Raw genomic sequence first — 14801 nt, forward strand, 5'->3', positions numbered from 1 at the left:
TTTATTTTAACTCTGACATATACGCTAATATTACTAAATTAAATTATGCACTTTATTAAAGTGCATACTTTTATAGATATGTACTTGACGAAAAAAAATTATTTTGACGTTTTGTTTGTCTGCGTATTTGTAACGCTTCTCAAAAATATCTCACGCCCTGCAAGTGTAAACTCAAAAGAATCCGTGTATCGTTATCTTAATAAGGGTTCGTTTAATTAAATCATCCAAAGGAACCGATTCTCAAATTAAGCGGACCAGAGAATCGAACTTCAAACCACTAACCTGCGCACGCGCGTTTCTTTGCTATCAGAATGCGACAAATGAATGTGACGTCATATTTATGCGCACCATGTATCGCGTTTACTACTGAAAGCTTTTGCCGTATGCAATGTGTAAATAATGGTGTAAAATGACAGATAATGATTTGTGCTCATTACAGGCAGATCGTTCAGAGACGCAGGGCTCAGATCTGACCACTGGGAGTCAAATAGACGAGTCTGAAACTATTTCTGCTTTACTTAGGTATTGTATGAAATGTGTGCTATATTTCTGCTGACTTAGATAAACACTACCAAATATATAAATTTAATTTGTTATTATGATTATGATATGATGACCTCAACAAAACATTCGCTAATTTATGCGTATGACATCACATTCTCGCTTTTATAGTCAGAAACAACGACGAGCTGCTCTTAAACGAGAGAGGAGGAGAAGAAAGCGCCAAGCCCTTGCTAAATTAAGAGAAACAGGTAACATTTTCCAGTCTAACCCTTAAAGTTTCTTTCCTTATTAATGAAGTATGCCAAACACATGCATGTAACAAATCTCTCTAGATCAATCACAAAATGATGAGGACAATGCTGGAGATGAGGAAGAGGAGAAAGCTAAAGAGCAGAGGTTATTCTTTTACACTTTTGTATGATCAACAATATTCAATTAGACAAAATGTGGATATGTAACACTGTATCTATCCAGGGAGCTATTGCAGCAGGAATGGATGGAGAGAGAAAGAATTGCACAGGAGGAATTCAGGCTGAAAACAGAGAGAGAAGAGGCGGCACGAATTAGAAAAGAGGAAGAAGAGGTAAGCAAACACACAGACTGTTACATCAATGTCTTTTGTTTATTGTTAGGTAAAGGTAAAATTTAATAACTTTTTAGTTATTTGAGATGTAAAGGCATGATTTCGGGTGTAAAATTAATTTGCCTATCGTTCCTCCATAACAACAGAAGCGGATCCGAGAGGAATGGGAGGAGCAAGAGAGAAAAGAACAAGAGGAGCGAGAGCAGAAGGAACAGGAGAAGAAAGATAGAGAGGTGATCCGTACACTCGGAGGATAAAGATGCTGATGTCTACATATATCCTCTATTGCATTTATCTGTCAAATTAACATCAGATATCAAAACATCTCATGCTGTCTGCAACAAATCGGCTTCATAAGGCACACGCGTATCTCTGTTTCATGTGTACACGTTATCATTTTGTTTGTATAGCGAAACATTGCTTCCTTGTTTCCTTAACTAAGACACACACAATGGCTTGATAATCCAGCAAGTGTCCACTTCCCCTGAAGAAAATGTATCTTTTCACATTATTTGAGTTTAAATGATTTGGTTCACCAACACCATGAAGCAATATGGTTGTTAGTAAACAAAACGTGCTGAGATCTTTGAACACGTTTTGAAGTACTAGTTAAGTTGTCTTAACCAATTCTAACAGACAAGTGCTTGCACCACAGAATTTCACCTGCCATACTGTGTATGTTTGCACCATTTATAGGAAGCTGTACAGAAAATGCTGGATCAAGCGGAGATTCAGGTAACATTTACACATCTTGCTTTTTCATTGGAAAATATAGATATGTATTATTGCATTCTATATTTTTTATAATTATAATAATCCCCATATTCAGCTGGAAAATGGTGGTCAATGGAAAAACCCTGATGCCCCAAAGGATTATGGAACTGAAAAGGACAAAGCAAACTGCCCTTTCTTCCTTAAAACGGGTGCTTGTAGATTTGGGGAACGGTAAGTTCATTAAGCTCATTAGATTTATACTTACAACTAGTATGTGTCTTAATGTTATATGTTATTTTTAAATGGATGTTATTGACAGTTGCTCCCGAAAGCATGAACACCCATCATCCAGCACCACTCTGATGGTGAAGGGGATGTTTGTGACATTTGGCATGGTGCAGATTGGACGCGATGACTATGACACTGACGCCAGTCTGGAGTACAGTGAGGAGGATGTGCACCAACAGTTCCTGGATTTCTATGAAGATGTTCTGCCAGAGTTCAAGAATGCAGGGAAGGTGGTGCAGTTCAAGGTAAATTAAACAAAACAAATCCCTCAAATTAACATAACACGATAGAAGCAATATATTGAACCTTTCCTTGTACCTTAATAGGTGAGCTGCAACTTCGAGCCTCATTTGAGAGGAAACGTTTACGTTCAGTATGAGACGTAAGTCCAGGAATGTTATATAAAAGTCATTACTACTATAGATTAGATGTTGTAATGATTGTATGTTTTAATGACTGCAGAGAGGAACAATGCAAAGAAGCTTTCATGATGTTTAATGGCCGTTGGTATGCTGGTAAACAACTGCAGTGTGAATTCTCTCCAGTAACTAGATGGAAAACGGCTATATGTGGTGAGGAAAACATCAGTCTGTATAACAGATGCACCAAACTATTCACCTGGGCTTTATTTTTTTGCACCAGAATGTATGTATGTATTTCATTATGCATAGGTTTTCTTATTTTTTCCATTTCAGGACTATACGACAGACGCAAATGCCCAAAAGGGAAACATTGCAACTTCCTCCACGTATTCCGAAACCCAGGCAATGATTTCTGGGAGGCGGACCGCGATCTTCACATGTCCCCTGAACGTGGTGGCGGCTTTTCTAGTCGACACTTCGGAGGCAGAGATGGAATGTGGTCCCAACGAGGGAATAGCCCTGACCGATCTCAGCGCAGAAGGACAGATCGAAGGAGCCGCAGTCGTGAGAGAAATAGTTACAGGGGGAGGCGGAGTCGCAGCGGGGAGAGGCGGAGTCGCAGCAGAGGAAGAAAAAATCGAAACAAGGAAAGGCGAAGTCGTAGTAGAACCAGAGAGAGAGGGCTGTCACAGCAATCACTGATAAAAGGACAGAGGTCTCAAAGAGAACAATCCAGAAGAAGCAGGAGCCGATCCCGAAGCAAAGACCAAGAAGAAAACTCGAGAAAAAAGAGGTCAAAATCAGACAGCCCGGAGCATGTTTCCAAAAACGGATCTGTGAAAAAGAGTCGTCACAGCAGAAAAAGCAAAAGCCCAGAGGACTCTGACACGACAGAAAAAGCATCACACCACCACAGGCACTCGAAAAAGAGTAAAAAGAAAAAGAGCAAAAAGAAACACAGAAAGAAGAAGAGTAAATCACACAGCCCAAGCTCTTCTGCAGGCTCTAATGAAGAATCTGGAAATGAGGGTTGTGATGCGACTCCAAAATCAGAAGTGTGCACAGAGGAGGCTCCTTTTGGAGAAGCAGCAAGTGCATGTACACCAGACAGTACAGCAGAGATTCAGGTTTTAGAGCGTTGTCAAGAAGAAGAGGAAATCCGTGTAGTGCTTACAGATTCGACTTCTGAGACCACCACATATTCTGAGGATAGATTATGTAAAACATAAACTGTTAATATTATTGTTTTCATAGAGCAGCTGTTTTTCTGATATTGCTGTAATGGTAATATTGCTGGTGAATGCATTGTCCGTACTTTTGTAATTAAATGACTGTTTCTGAAGACTTGAAGTGTTAAAGATCACCTATTTTATTGCTAAAAACAACGTTATTTTGTGTATTTGGTATAATACAATGTGTTCGCGTGGTTTATGCTTTAAAAAAACACATTATTTTCCACATTTTTGTAGCTCCAGATATCCTGCCTTCATCAAACCCATTGATTTTGTACAAAACTCAATCGGTCTAAAAAGTGCTGTGTCCCTGATTGGACAGCTAATCTGTACGTTGTGATTGGCCTGAATACCTCTGACATCAGCCGGAAATGTGACGCTCCTTACCATGTTTAAAAGATTCGTTCAGAATGCAATGCTGACAGGAATTAAAGCGGTGTAGTTATGATAATGCCAGTCTTTACTACATCACCAATCCCAGGAAGTAAACTGTTGCCTACAGTGCGTGTGTTTGTTGTAGTCCAAGAAAAGAGATTTACATTGGAGACGATAATCGCTTAATCTTTTACCCTTGGTGTTTTTATACTTTTGCATATGGTTAACATGTACTAATTACACACTTAAGTACTATTCAGACGGGATTAGTTTTACATGGAGAGGTGAGGTAAAGCAATTTTTATCAGCGCTTCTCAGTGATTTTAGTCCTGTCAGAATGCTCCACGTCAGTAATAATTACGGACAATGTCAGTAAAGATTACGGCGACTTTTACCTTGTGTAAAAAGGTCCGGAGAAATTACCTCAGGTAATACTAATCCAGTGCGAATAGACCAGCTGTAAATATACACGTAAATTGGGGCATTTCCTTTTAATTTGTGGCCTTCTTTTAAATATAAAAGGGCTTAAAGAAGCATTTACTTGAGTTCTAGGTGGAAAAACAATAACAAGAAACAAAGTCAAATTTACATCTGAGGCACGGAACTGTTTCTGAAACTGACGTTCTCTCCAAACTGAAATTAAACACAGTGTTTCGTGTTTTTCTTCCTTGCTGAAAAAACAATAAAACCATTACAGAAAATTCTAATGGTTTTATTGGGAATTTTATAGGTTCTAATGGATTATGGCCCAAAACACACTACAGTGTATTGGTTTTTGTTGGTTTCTAATGGTATGTATTGGTTCTAATGGAATATGTAGTGGTTTTAATGGTAAAAGCTAATAGTTCCTATTGGTATTTTAATGAAAACCATTAGAATTTTCTGTAAGGGTTTTATTGTTTTTTTTCCAGCAGGGTTGTCTGTGTCATGTTGTTTGCACATTTAATATTCAATTCAATTTTATTTATATAGCGCTTTTCACAATTGTTAATTGTTGCAAAGCAGCTTTACATGATGTAGAGGAGAACACAGAAAATCAATAGATAATATAAGAAGTAGAATATAGCAGCTAAGGTTAAATCATACAAGCAAGCGTATTAATAATATCACGTATACGGTAAAGTGCTAAGTTAAGCCAAAATTGGCTGACTCTCCCTGGGACGAAAAAACCCCCTAGGAGAAAACCCGGTGGGAAAAACTCCTAGAAGGACAAAAACCCTTGGGAGAAATTAATATATATATATATATAGATACAGTAGGTATATCAGGAAGTAATGTGCATGTGAAGACGAGAGGTGATGCGCTGCACAATCGGGTTACCCCTCCCACTTTTGAATGTTTTACTGAGTTTTCATATCCCGTCTGAATTGACTATTAATATTACAGACGTCCTGTGGTAAAATTACATTACGCCATCTACCCCTGTAAAACTAATCCCGTCCGAATAGGGCTATACACATAAAAGGAAATGTAAAATCGTGAATCGGACAATAGTTGCTCTTTAAAGTGATGGCGGAACAAACATTTTGTGCAGTCTTACCTGTGTGCTCGGATTATGTGGTTTGAGAAACATTGCAAACGCTGCTAGATGTCAATGTTACATACTTCTCCTTTAAGCAGTATCACAAGATCAAGAGCTATTTTGAAAAACCCGATTCTAAGAGAAATACTGATTTCATATAAACAAGAAGATAATAATTGACTTACATTTTAAACTCAAAGTTTTTTTAGTAATGAAAATAGGTCCACACAAATCCACAGAGGAACTGTTTTGCACTTCTGAGTATTCATCAACAGCAGTGTTTCTTTATTGAATAAAAATAAATTGGTTAAATAATTCTTAATCAGTGATTTGTCGCAACTTGCCTGTTGGTTTTTAGTGTTGTTCATCATACTTCTCTTACTTTAAAATTTTAGAATTAAAGGCGGGGTGCATGATCTCTGAAAGCCCATGTTGTCATTTGAAATCACCTAAACAAACACACCCCTACCCCAATTGAATCTGGACCTTCTTTTGATAGACCCACACATACGCAACCCAGGCAACGATGTCGATCCGGTCCTGACTCGGTCTCATTCCCAAGTCTTGCTCTCGTTTTAGATGGCCTTGACTACACTACTATAGTAATAATAGATCTAACAAAAATTCAAATGAAAAACCGCATTATCTCACTTTTATTCATTGTTTTGTTCAGATGAAACTGCAAATAACATATTTTCAACAGCAAGTCACTTTAATAAGATACCATACAAAGATACATGATTTTATAAAGGATAGTCCAGCCAAAATTACATTTTTGTCATGATTTACTCATCCAGATGCATTAAAACCTGTATGACTTGTATTAATTTTGTGTTTGATAAAAGTTAAAGACTCTATTTATGTTCATTGTTTATTGTAAAGCAGCATTCACATTCTTGAAAATTTCTCTAGTGTTCCAGTCACAGAAGTTTAAAACAGCATTTGCATGAGTAAATGGAAACCATTTTATTGTTCAAAGAAAGGCGTGAGCATGGTGGAGTATTCTTTGGCATTGGAAATAAAACTGTCAGTTAACTGTCGAATAGTAAAACTACTGATCGGTCTGAACCAATTAAGTGTTTAGATGAAGAAATTTATTACAGTGTTATTGGTCAAAGGTTCATATAATACTGATGTTTACTTGTGCCATCTTTAACACATCATAATAAGATTTTTTGCCAAACATTTCTCAATGTTTAATTTACAACTCTACCAAAAACCCACAGTATATTTTGCATTTCCCTGTTGAGAACAGAGTAGGAATGTTCAGTCCCTAATGCTTATTGTCTAAAACAGTAACAGCCCATTGTCTCACTGATGTGGGCCTACAAAGTTGCATAAGATACTGGCAAACTGTTTCAGCTGTTAGGGAGTGTTTTAAGGCAGCTGAAGGTGAGAGGTAATGTTATAACACAGAGAAGACGTTGCAGTGAATGATTATAGTTGACACAAGTCCGTGCTACACATGTATTGACCCAAACCTGAATCCAAACAGTCAAGCACTATGGGAAATTTACATATCTACTGTATTATAACGTGCAGATATACATTTCAATATGCTCAATTCCCCCAGATGTTTAGCAGTAACATTGCAGCCTTCAATACTTAATTATTTTGTCTCAAGTGGATTTTGTAAAAAGCTTTGCCTAAAAGCTAATCTATAACACAGATATGGAGTATTTGGGAGTATTTAACATGCCCACGGATAAAGAAAGTAAGGGGTATTTTAATATTTCAGCTGGATGAGTTCTCAGGTTTTATGTCAGTCCAATCTCTTCCAGAACACTTCGTGGTGTCTCAGCTTCCTGTAAGAGGTAAAAATCACAGGAAATTAAATAAATACATTTATTCATCCACACATATTTATAATGATCATATCGTTCGTACCTCCTGCAGCATGTCAGCCTGCTCTATGGCTTTCAGAACATTCTTCTTCGATGTCTCTTGTGCTTCTCCACCCAGTATAAACTCATCCAGGATGTAATAGGCCTTCTCAAAGTTGAAGATAATGTCCAGTTCACAAACCTGGATATTAATAAACATGCAAACAACTTCATATATAGGTTGCAAGAGAACAAGACAAACCTATTTTTTTATCAACTGTTTTATACAGAGATGACATAAAACTCACACTGCCAAAATACTTGTCCAACAGCTCCACATATCTGTGGATTATCTCCAGGGTTATCAACTCATTTTCCTGGTCCTCCACAGCACAGCAGAAGTACAAACTGGCATATCTGAAATCCAAAATAAGATCACCTTTAACAAATTATAGATCGTGAAACTAAATTATGAAAGCTTAGCTTTTCTTTGTTGACAACAGAGCAAAGACACAGTGTATTATCAGCTATTAAGCAATATAATAACTATGTTCTTAAAGGGACACTCCACTTTTTTTGAAAATATGCTCATTTCCCAGCTCCCCCAGTGTCAAACATTTGATTTTTAGCGTTTTGGAATCCATTCAGCCGATCTTCGGGTCTGGCGCTAGCACTTTTAGCATAGCTTAGCATAATCCATTGAATCTAATTAGACAATTAGCATAGTGTTAAACAATAACCAACGAGTTTCGTTTTTTTTCCTATTTAAAACTTGACTCTTCTGTAGTTACATCTTATACTAAGACCGACGGAAAATTAAAGTTGTGATTTTCTAGGCAGATATGGCTAGGAACTATACTCTCATTCTGGCGTAATAATCAAGGACTTTGCTCGTGTAACATGGCTGCAGCAGGCGTAGTGATATTACGCACTGCCTGAAAATAGTCCTGTGCTATTGAAAGTAATCAAGGGGACTATTTTCAGGTAGTGCGTAATATCACTTCATTGAATAAAAATTAATCAGTTAAATAAATAATTCTGACTCAATCAGTGATTAACCGCGACTTACTGGCAAGTTTTAGTTTTGTATTTAGTATTTATCATATTTCTCCAATTAAAATTTTTAGATTTAAAATACTGATCTCATAACTTCATTTAATCAGATGCAAATATGAATACATTTATTTAGAATCAGATGCAATTTTTGTTTTATTGTGACTTAAGTGACATCACACTGATAAAGTCCCGCCCACAGCTACTGACTGACAGTCCTGCATTACCACAGTTTCCGCCCTCGGCCAGTTGTACACAGTTCACCATATCTCAATACTAAGATACTATTGTCTCAGACTTTATTAACAGGATTCAGATCTATTTGAACTGAAAGCGCTTAGGGGGCGTGCACACCAAAGCTTTTACGCCCGCGGCATGTTTTCAATTGTTTCCAATGGAAGCTCTGCGTTTTTCAAATAAGCCAGCAGCTAGCAGTTTTCTTCCGCGCTGAGCGCCGAGAGTTGAAAAATATTCAACTTTGTGTGAAAAGCTCTGCTCGTCAATGTCAGTTCTCAAACGGCTGTCCAATCACAGTGGAGGAGGGGCGGGACATATAGTAGTTTTTGTTGGGTATATAACTTATCATATACTGTATTAATATTATATTAGGCCTAAGGCCTATTGTTTCTATTCAAGGCTATAAGACACCCAGTTAAACTTTCGTTTTCTCAGTTAACTTTCGTTTCATAATTAAAAGAGCCCAGAGGACGTCATTTCAGATAAGTTAACTTTCGTTCTCTCAGTTTGCTAATTAAAAGAGACCAGGTGCGGTCCTGCGACTATACCCCGATTGTTCTCGCCACGATTATTATGAGAAAAGGTCAACATAACCGATAAACAAGAGTACGTCATTTTAGATTAGAGAATTCGTCCAGCTGTACTTCGCTACATTAACAATAAGTTAGTTGTGTTAGGGAAAGCCAAAGCCAATCAAAGTGATAAACGGAGTACGTCATTTTAAGATTTGAGAGGTTCAGCTGTACTTTGCTATATTAATAATAAGGTATCTGTGCAAGCTAGGCCAAGGCCATGAGAACCAATAAGCAGAATATATCATTTTAGATATGAGGAAGTATTCAGCTGCACTTCTGCTACATCAAACAAATAAAATTAATTGTGGTAGATCGAGACCAATGAGAAGAATGTTTGTCTGTGATCTCAGATAAGAAGTGTTTGATCTTACTGTTTAAAAATGGAGTCAGATGTTGGGAGGGCGGATGATCTTTGAGCACCTCATTGAGGGGTATTGATTGTCTCACTTTGTTGGCTCGAGCAAATAAAGTAATTTTTGTTTGGCACCTGGAACCTTTGTCTCCTGAGTATTTTTTCTTATGAAGATTCAAGCTAAGACTTTTTGCCACAACAGACATCAGCAACCAACCAACTCACAGCTAAAGTATCACAGCTACCAAAGAGCTTAGCTGAAAAAAACAGCTGGCATTCGGCATTGTCCAGGCGTTTTCAGCCACGTTTAAAAGTTTTGGTGTGCACAACCCCTTACTCTCTTGGTTTGGGGAGCAGTAGCTAATTTGTATTAAAAGGTACACAACATGAAAACAGCACGTTTTGCTCCCACCCAAATAGGGGCATTTTAGACATGCTATTTAATTATTAAATGTGTAACTTGAGCTATACTTCACAGACACATTCTGGACACACTTGAGACTTATATTACATCATGCATAATATGTGCCCTTTAAAGATATCAAGGTTATTTTTTCACAGAATGTTTTTTACATCAAGTATGATTTATATAGAATACAGGAAATTACAAAAAAAGACTTTAGCTTTGTTTTCACAGACTGGGAATGGAAACTATGTACAATGATTAAAGAAGCACAGGGCAACAAGCTAACCTGAAAATTTAACCATTTTCAATTGTAACTGAAACAAAAAACATGAAGGCTTTGTTCAGTCCATACAGCCCACTGAATCATTATTCAATGCCATTCTCTAACCTTTTATAGACTATTTTCAAATCCCTCCATTCCAGAAAACTGCACATCTTGGGTTTACGTGCCAGCACCATCTGTATGACCTCTCGTGAGATCTTCTTCTTCTGGGTATCAGACAGTGCCACATACCATTTCTGAAGACGCAGCTTTCCCTGTCTGCTGAAAAGCAGCATAAACTGCATCTACAAAGAACGAAAAGCAATGAATGAGGATGTGTCTCAAAGACTTTTGAGTTACCTTCCTCGAGACCACATTTGTTTGTGTACCATTGGTGCCTAGCTAAGCAAGCGCGTGCAAATATTTTCTAACATTTCTCGGCATTCGGTTCGAAGACGTTCACCATGTTGCCGATGCCGATTATAAACTCAGTAGATATTTAACATTCGCAACAGAAATATTCACTGTTGACTGAATTACTTTTGTTTGTTGCAACAAAGAGGAAACGATGCGTTAGCCAGCCGGTTGCGGCCATGTAAATATTCACGAATGTCAAAAACACTATCGCTTTCGCTACTATCCTTATAACTGTTATTTGGCGCTGGTTAGCCAGATATCTCACTCATGTGTATCGGAGTAAGAGATAACATGATTACCTTAAAGTTTATATTACACTCGTTTCCGTGAGCGTAGGGTTCGTGGCTGATGTAGTAAACGTCCCTTCCCGTTACGCGCGGATGTGAGGACTCCCGTTATTGAAATCCTCATCCTCTCATTGGCTCAGTGCCTCATTGCCAAGTCTCCGTATTGGTCCAGACTGGAACTGGGTGGATGAGGCTCGAGGCTGTGTGTTATGCATAATTCATCGATATAAGAGACAAGGTAGCAGCAGAAAATAGCCAATGGGCCGAATAATCTTAAAGTTGTCTGTCTGAAAGCATATGCGATATGCATTTTATAGGCTAGTAATTTAAATAGGCTAATTTAAAAATATGTTATAATAAAGTGCAGTACAGTGATCGACTGATCTGACTACATATTTCAATTTCTCATTTCTCAAATATGCAATTAACTTCAGACAACACCACAAATCTAAATCAAAACAAAATAAGTCTCATGAACCTTAGCATCTCAAATGAAGGGTTATTTTGCTTTAAATTTCTTAGGCAAGTGGTATTTCTGTCATTTTACAATTTCCAAAATCTGTCCCTCGATAGTTGAAGACCCCTGGGCTACACTATGGGGCAGTTTCCTAGACATGGCTTATCCTAGTCCCAGACTAAAATGCACATAAGATCTGCATTTAAAAACACTGATATTACTGATACTTTTATTTTTTAATATATTAGCAACCTTGTCTCAAGAGTCAAGATGCACACCAGTATTGTTTATGTAAGGTTTGTTTGTAAAAACGACTTAAATGTCCTGATATAACTAGGGCCAAATCCTGGATTGATCTAAACCCTGTTCGGGAAACCGCCCTTAAGTGTATAACCAGCACAGAAGTAAATGTAAAAGTGCTAAACTTTTCTATAATTGTCTTATCTGATTAACTGTCTGTTAATAAAGCAAAATATCTAATTAACTTAGTGAAAGATCTTTGTTGAAAAATACATTTGTGTTTATAAGAATTTGTTTACATTTGTGTACATACATTATTCCATTTATTATTAATTACATTTTATTTACGTGCTTACCCTTACTAATTTAATGATATATTCATTCATTTATTTTGTTGTTTTATCATTCATTTTTATTGTTATTCTTATTATTCTTTATATATTCAACTTGTATTATATTCAGGCCCGGCGCCACGAGGGGGCAAAAGGGGGCATTGCCCCCTCAGATCTGATTTGTGCCCCCTCTGTTTCATTTTTGTATTCAGTGAGTTTCTGGTTACCTGTGCTGTGCAGTTGCGTATGGAGTGTTTTATGGACCGCTGCATTTAAAAGTATGTCTTTCTAAAGCGAGATCTCAGTGTATCATTGATGGTATAAGGTTAAGCCCCCTCAAAAATTTCACATGCCCCCTCAGTCATTTCATTCTGCAGCCGGGCCTGATTATATTCCATTCATTTTATTTAGTTATTCTATTCTACATGTACATATACTGTTGTTTAATCTTATTGTTGGTGCTGTATTGTCTCCAATGGTCTACATCTCAAGGTTTTTATTAACTTCACGAGAATGTTATGAAACAGTCAATTTCCCCTGTCTGTGTTTGGTATCATACCACCAGCCAAATCTAAATCTAGTCAGACGAAGTTAGTCCTTTCATCGACAAAGTTTGTCAGACCATCAATGAAGCTAAACTGAGCATTGAAGCACAATTGAGATTATTCAGTAAATGATTTATCATTTTATTTAACACCTTGTCTGCCTGCTAATCTTTATATCAGTTTCTGCTTCTGGTTGATTTGAAGTATTAATTCACAACAGTTGATATATGTGTGTAACTCTACTTTGACTTATAAAATCTGCAAGGCATATCCATAGTGTAATCTATTTTGGTTGGATCTATTAACAGTGAGTTAAAGTTATTCAGGAAACCTAAACCCAAGATAAACCTTAAACTTGGCCTACATTAAACAGCAATGCTAAGAACTGAAAAAATCTGAAAAATCACTAAGAATTAAGTACCTCAGTTTATAAATATTGGTCTAACAGTAATTCAGTTTAAGAAATCCTCTTTAAACCACCCCGTTAATACCCCCCCCCCCCAAAAAAAAAAAAAACATACCAGACTTTCATATATTACAATCTCCTTTAACATCATAGAGCGAATAGACCTTTTGTTATTTCTACATTGTAAAAAAAAGTTAATTGGGCATATCACATGAGCTGACATTGATAATGTTATTTTTACAGTAACTAACCTATACACACAAAATTGCAGAAAATTCAAAAGAGGTCACGGTAAAGTCAAGAAAAAACAAAGCGCAAAAGAAACTCATTGACTGGTTAAACTCTGATGACATACCGTACGTTAAGGGTGCGGCATCCAATATATTTGATTCAACACGACTGCTGATAGCGTGAGCGCTCGCCGGGCGCAGTGGCGCGCGCCTGTAATCCAAGCTAGTGGGAGTCTGAGTCTGGTGGATCGCTTGAGTTCAGGGGTTCTGGTCTGTAGTGGACTATGCCGATCGGGTGTCCGCACTAAGTTCGGTATCGATATGGTGTTCCCGGGGGAGCCCGAGACCGCCAGGTCGTCTAAGGAGGGGTGAACCGGCCCAGGTCGGAAACGGAGCAGGTCAAAGCCCCCGTGCCGATCAGTAGTGGGATCGCGCCTGTGAATAGACGCTGCAGTTCAGCCTGAACAATACAACGAGACCCAGACTTTTGTTTTCATCTAAAACTTTGTTCAGGTCTTGCTGAGGAGCGGCATCCACTTCCTGATCTATTCCTCAAGCACTTTATTGATGTTTTTTATATTTTGTAATGTGACTGGCAATAGCCTAAATAAAGGACAAAAATAAAAAAGCGAATGTTATGTGATAATTATGAGGTTCAAAATGCACAAACTCAACCTCCTGTTATAATGGCCCGTATAGTAGCCTAATATAAAGTGCAGCATCAATTTATACATTGTAACGATTTAAATATCGATAAATAAATTATAGTTTTGGTTTTACCCTTTACCCATCCACATGTAATATTAAGCTAAGATATCATAGGCCTACACTAGAGGGCGCATGGTTCGATATATTTGATTCAAGACGACTGCTGATAGCGTGAGCGCTCGCCGGGCGCAGTGGCGCGCGCCTGTAATCCAAGCTACTGGGAGTCTGAGTCTGGTGGATCGCTTGAGTTCAGGGGTTCTGGTCTGTAGTGGACTATGCCGATCGGGTGTCCGCACTAAGTTCGGTATCGATATGGTGTTCCTGGGGGAGCCCGAGACCGCCAGGTCGTCTAAGGAGGGGTGAACCGGCCCAGGTCGGAAACGGAGCAGGTCAAAGCCCCCGTGCTGATCAGTAGTGGGACCGCGCCTGTGAATAGACGCTGCAGATCAGCCTGAACAATACAACGAGACCCAGATTTTTGTTTTTACCAATATTTTGTGACGAATTTTCTTATTTCTATACCATAAAAGCAGTGATAAGAGGAAGACTACATGCATAATTTTACGTCAATCTCTTTTTCAAACTGACCTTTTATATATCTGGACCATAGGATCTGGACCATCTGGACATGTATTTAGCGCCTCCCTCTGGAAAAACATGTGAAATGTTTGTCTAAAAGCCAGAACAGCATCTCGTGACCAAAGGGTGGCGCACGAGACAAAAGATAATAGACAATGACCTGATGAAAAAATGTATTTATGGGAATAGCTCATCCAAAAATGATTATAAAAATTGACATATTTTTTGCATGGAAAAAAGTGTCCTTTTACAAGGACACTTTATACAGTTGACATTAAGCTCTAATAGCATAAACAGTGCAGCACATTAAAT

At 37.9% G+C, this 14801-nt stretch overlaps 2 protein-coding genes across 2 annotated transcripts; one reads left to right on the forward strand and one right to left on the reverse strand.

The window, feature by feature from the left end:
* Positions 1-312: 312 nt before the first annotated feature.
* On the forward strand, positions 313-3795 carry zrsr2 (zinc finger (CCCH type), RNA-binding motif and serine/arginine rich 2). Its single transcript, XM_055184354.2, has 11 exons — positions 313-522; positions 673-752; positions 837-900; positions 979-1087; positions 1234-1320; positions 1784-1822; positions 1917-2032; positions 2121-2334; positions 2416-2471; positions 2552-2661; positions 2785-3795. Exons 1-11 carry the CDS (start codon positions 410-412, stop codon positions 3678-3680), a joined length of 1884 nt encoding a protein of 627 aa, XP_055040329.2. The 5' UTR covers positions 313-409; the 3' UTR covers positions 3681-3795.
* Positions 3796-6215: 2420 nt separating this feature from the next.
* ap1s2 (adaptor related protein complex 1 subunit sigma 2) lies at positions 6216-11163 on the reverse strand. Its single transcript, XM_055184726.2, has 5 exons — positions 11005-11163; positions 10415-10593; positions 7712-7820; positions 7468-7605; positions 6216-7385 (listed from the first exon to the last, which is right to left on the reverse strand). The coding sequence occupies exons 2-5, from the start codon at positions 10591-10593 to the stop codon at positions 7338-7340; spliced, it is 474 nt and encodes a 157-aa protein (XP_055040701.1). The 5' UTR covers positions 11005-11163; the 3' UTR covers positions 6216-7337.
* Between the last annotated feature and the right edge of the window lie 3638 nt (positions 11164-14801).

Source organism: Misgurnus anguillicaudatus, chromosome 14, assembly GCF_027580225.2.
Source record: "Misgurnus anguillicaudatus chromosome 14, ASM2758022v2, whole genome shotgun sequence".
Taxonomy (NCBI): domain Eukaryota; kingdom Metazoa; phylum Chordata; class Actinopteri; order Cypriniformes; family Cobitidae; genus Misgurnus; species Misgurnus anguillicaudatus.